This window comes from Lycium ferocissimum, chromosome 6 (genome assembly GCF_029784015.1).
Source record: "Lycium ferocissimum isolate CSIRO_LF1 chromosome 6, AGI_CSIRO_Lferr_CH_V1, whole genome shotgun sequence".
Lineage (NCBI taxonomy): Eukaryota > Viridiplantae > Streptophyta > Magnoliopsida > Solanales > Solanaceae > Lycium > Lycium ferocissimum.
Window position 1 is genome coordinate 9,466,079 of NC_081347.1, and position 5,347 is coordinate 9,471,425.

General features: G+C 32.7%; 1 protein-coding gene across 1 annotated transcript; it reads left to right on the top strand.

Moving 5' to 3' along the window:
• Positions 1-714: 714 nt before the first annotated feature.
• Positions 715-2,364, top strand: LOC132060630 (uncharacterized protein At3g28850-like). The gene has a single exon (XM_059453612.1). The coding sequence runs from the start codon at positions 959-961 to the stop codon at positions 2,099-2,101; it is 1,143 nt and encodes a 380-aa protein (XP_059309595.1). The 5' UTR covers positions 715-958; the 3' UTR covers positions 2,102-2,364.
• The last annotated feature ends 2,983 nt before the right edge of the window (positions 2,365-5,347 follow it).

Here is a 5,347-nt window from a genome sequence, read left to right on the forward strand (position 1 = left end):
AAATATATTGACTAATAATCTTATATTTGTGGCTAATATTGTTAAAAATAATAATTAAAAGGTTAAAATAATATAAATAAAAATAAATATAAAAAGAAAAGAAATTAAAATAAAACAAAAAAGAAAGAAACTAAAAAGTAACCTTGTAATTATAGGGTGTAGTTACACCAATTCTTAACTCCCCCTTGAAAATTAGAGAGTGTAATTACACCCTCTCAATTACACTCAATTCCCACTTAACCAAGTAATTACTTGGTCAAACAAACAGGTCAAACTGTGTAATTACACCCAATTCCAATTACATAGGTGCCTTTCCAAACAGGCCCTTAATATGGAATTTGAATTGTTTTATTCTAGTATACAAATTGTCTTTTAAAATGTTTTTCAGGAATAATATGCGATGTTACTGTTTGTACACATAGGCGTCATTTGGTTGGAGAACAATTTATCCCATGATTAGTTATTCAGGGATTGTTATCCCACCCTCCTACAATTTCGAGATAACTAATCTCAGAATTAGTTATACCGCAATTTTTTCCAACCAAATGTGAGATAAACTCATTTCAAATTCAATACCGAAATTAATTATCCCTCATTCCTCGTACCAAATTAGCCCACAAAAAGCACATGTTAGTGTAAATTATTTACCATAGGGGACTAGATGCTATAAGGGTGTATAATTTGCTACCATATACCCTAAATCAGGATAATAATTTCACCCCCAACAAATAATATTCAAATTTAAAAAGTACCACTCAACAGTTTCTAGCCGTTAAGAACCATAACATCATCTTTCTCCTCTTTCCCCCTCATCCATCAAGACAACAATTTTACTTACTAAAAATCCAAGATTTTTGCTACCCAATTTCTCTCATTGATATTAAATTTTGAATCTTTTTCCAAACCCCATTTTTCAGAATTTGAAATCTGAAAAAAAATTGTTGAGAATTTCAGGAAAATGAAGACCATGAAAGGAAAGCTACTCAAGAAACTGAAGACAATCAAAACAATTGGGTATTTGAAACCAGAAAGAATCCTTCATTCAAATGCATCAGATGGTTATATTCAGTATACTTCACCACCAAAATCAACAAATTCTCAGTTTCATTGTCACTCTCCATTAACACCTATCCAACTCCATAAAGATCCCAAAAAGAATGTTGTACAAGATCAAGAAGCTGAGATTATTGATGTTTCTGAGCTAATGAAAGACCTCGAAGATCAAGAAATGGAGGTTGAAGAAGACGAAATCGACGATAAAGAGAACATAAGACCTGTTACAAATGTGAAAAAGTCTCAACCTTTGAGAGAAAATGTTGAGAATTGTAGCCCATTGAAGCCAAAAAATGAGAGTTTTGATGGGAATTCTTTTACCCCTTTATTGGACTTTGAGGTGTTGAATTTTAGGCGGCCTGATTTGGATTCGGGTAGCCTTTTTGATCCAAATCTTCTTGCTGCATTTGAGGAAGCAGTCATGGTTGTTAAAGCTCAAGAAGCAGAGAGAAAAGCCAAGATTGAGGAAAAGATTTTCAAACCCTTAGAAGAAAGAAAAGAAGAAGAAGATGATGAAGAAAAGGAACCACCTTTAAAAACTCGAAAAATCGAGGAAACTATAGACCCCTTATTGGAGTTTGAAGAGAAGTGTCCACCTGGTGGATGTGATTCAGTGATTCTGTACACAACAGGTCTTAGAGGGATACGAAAAACGTTCGAGGACTGTCATAGTATTCGGTTTCTATTAGAGAATTTTCGTGTTATGTTCTTCGAGAGGGATATTTCGATGCATTCTGAGTTTAAGGAAGAGTTATGGAGAATTATGGATGGGAAAGTGGTGCCACCAAGGTTGTTTATTAAAGGAAGATATATTGGTGGAGCTGAAGAAGTAGTGACATTGCATGAACAAGGGAAGTTTAGGCCACTTCTAGAAGGAATTCCTATTGATAATTTTCAATGTCCATGTGAAGGGTGTGCTGGAATGAGGTTTATTATGTGTTTCAAATGCAATGGCAGCCAGAAAATTGTTGTTGAAGATGAGATTGAGTCAATGAAATGCCCTGAATGTAATGAGAATGGATTGATTGTATGCCCTTACTGCTGTTGAAATAATACAATTGATTACAACAACATACTCAGTGTGACCCATGGGGTCTGGGAAAGGTAGGGTTGGGGGATGCTTAGACCTTACCCCTATCTTTGAGTGGTCATTTCCGATAGACCCTCGGCTCAAGAAAAGCATTTTTAAATAATTCAATTGATTGTTTGTTCTTTTGTATTCCTCATATTTGAGGGTGTAACATTCTTTTTGTCTCTGTGTTTGAGTTCAAATCCTATTCCCATTACATCTTGATCTTGTGGTAGAAAGACCATACCATCTCCAAATATGGAAAGATATTGTCAAGTTTCTTGACTGTTTGGTGTTTGGAATGAAAGATTGGAGGAGCTTATTCATTACTTGTATAATAGATTGTGATAACAATTTTTTAAATGTAAGCTGTGAAACCAAATCTGTTGGTCTTTTTTTATTTGGGAAACTAGTCTTTTGCTTGAGTTTAAGTTCTATACTCTGTCGGTGTAAGAAATATTTAAACAATCAAATCACCTATAAGGTAACTAGAGGTAAATTTCAATGATAAAGCATTTTCTATTAGAAGGGTAATGACAATTGTCCAATAGTTCCCAAGAAAAACTTGCTCTTTTCCAGTACTACAAAAGGCAAGGAGCTATAGAAGTCTGCATATTTGTGGGCAGAATCTAGTAAAATTTACCACACAGTTATTCGGTACCTGTGCCGGTGGGAGTTACTGGTGTCCTGTGACATTAGTCGATGTGAGTGCAAATTGTTCTGAACATCACAATTATAAAACAAAAACTAGTGAAATTTACCAACTATGATAATTCATCAGTGCTTGTTTGTTTTTCTTTGGTGCTGTTAGAGAAGGACCACATGTTTAGCTTTATAATTTACATATCGCCAAAAGAGAAAGATTGAACGTTAATAACTTTTACAGCAAAAGTTTGAATATTTCTTGTAAATATAAAAGAGAAAGGTACTCATTTCATGATTGATGCTATAAACTTTTCATTTCCACCAAGTCTTGACCATAAACGTTGGATTACACCCCTTTTTTTTTCCAATTAAATTATAATATATAACCAAAATTAAACTTTTTGAACCATCTTGATTTCTTTTCAGTTTTGTTTTGATTCGGTTAATTATCAGGCACATTATTTCTAGGTTGTTAAATTAGAACACTGATGTTGCTTGACTTTTCATTTGTAACATAAAATCGCAAAACTTGAATAATAGCATAAAAGAATGCAATTCTCATATAAACCATTAATGAAATGAGCAACATTAACTTTCAAAATATACTTTACTTTCAGAAGACTTTTTATGATTCTTGTAGGTGGGTAATACATGTAGCATTATTTTATGTGAGATAGGATGTGTAATAAAAAAAGGAAAAATTTCAGAAATATACAAGTTGGTCATTTACATTGTAAAAAAAAGCCCAAAACTTACATTACAAAAAATAGCCCAAAATATACAAACATATACAGACATATACAAACATATGCATACACTTATATCAACATATACAAACATATAAGAAGGCAGAGAGAGAGAAAAGTTTGGGTCTTTTTTGTAAAAATTAAAAAAATGGGTCAATTTTGGTAGCATTGTTACCCCAATTAACATACAGTGTAATTTTCTCATAAAAAAATACGTGTATTAATAATACATAAATTAAAGTATTTAAAGACGAAAATATCCTTCAAGTAAGAATTTTGTGCATGACAATCCCTTTGTTATGTTATTGCATAACAATCCCTAATTAATCACTTCATAACAATTCCTTCATTATTATTCACCTCACAAAATATTCTCTATATCATAATCTCCACATAATTAGTTTATGAACCAAATGACCTCTTAAGGCTTAAGGGTTAGTGTATAAGATAGTACTAATACTTGTATTAAATTCAACATTTTTTTTATTTTTTATTTTTTATAAGCAGCATCATAGCCCCTTGTATTAAATTCAACATTAGTAATCCTTGTTTGGTTTTTTTGAATTATCTCATAAATAATATATGCATAAATATGTACAAATGTATGTATTATTTTAAGTAGGACATAATGCGGAATAAGAATGTGATTATCAGCAATACATTTGATTAAGATACTAAAATAACAAAATTAACCCTCACAATAGTAAACAAACTTTTCTTTTGTCTAAAAAGTAAATAAATATTTTAAGTTATACATTTTATAATAAGTTTTTTAATATATCGAATCAAACATTTAATAAGATATAATTCGTACCTTATAATTCTTGCATTACAATCTCTCTCTCTCTCTCTCTCTCTCTCTCTCTCTCTCTCTCTCTCTCACTAATGCCTATATTGCTAATCCTGCACAACTTGTCCTTAAATTAAAGAGAAAAGACATCATTTAACCCCTGAACTTGGCATGAAAACTCAGTTTGGAAACTAAACTTAACTTCTATTTATTTACCCCCCTTAACAACTTACGATTTAATTATCTTCCCCTCTAGTGGCCTGCACTGGCGCGTGTTTGACGCCACCCGCGCGTTAATTAATTTTTGTTAACGTTTTTTTTTTTTTTTAATACAAATCGACTGGGGAACGATTATAATTCGTTCCCCCTTTTTAATCCCAACCCGACCCACCACCCTTTAGAACCCTAAGTTCAACTTCATCTTCATCTTCATCACCTTCAATCAGCCCATTTTTTTTTCCCCATTCATGAAATTCCTCTTGCTCACACCATTGCTCCTTCATATATGTATTCTTCCTCCACGAAATTTCTCCATCAAATTTCTCCTCCAAATTTCGTCCATAATCACTCTGTGTTCTAATTCGAAAATTTTGTGGGTTCATAAATGTCTCAAGGTAGTTGTTCATCTCATAAAATGTAATTGTGGCACCATTGCAAAACACCTCACTTCATCGACTCCTAGTAATCCCGACGGAAATTCTACAAATGTCCGAGGCCTAAGGGCAATTCTTGTGGATTTTGGGAATGGAAGATGAATTGTTTCTGAGATGCGATGGAATAATGTTCAAAGTTTGACGTCGTTGTTAGATGCGGTCAAGATCGAAAGGGACAAATTGCAAGAAGAATTAATTGCCATTGAGGCTAGACATCTAAATGGTTAACAAAATGAAGGAGGAATTAATTGGCTTGAAGAGTAAACAGCAATTTGACTTGAAAAAAGTTCTAAACTTGGAGGAGAAACTTGCAAATACAAGGATGTTGCTTTTTATTTCGTGGGGAATATTTATTGGCTTTTTTAGCGCTTCGTTAATCAACCTAATTTAT

Bases quoted from the DNA above. Each gene is read 5' to 3' on its own strand.
- LOC132060630 (XM_059453612.1), top strand. From the start codon at position 959: ATGAAGACCATGAAAGGAAAGCTACTCAAGAAACTGAAGACAATCAAA.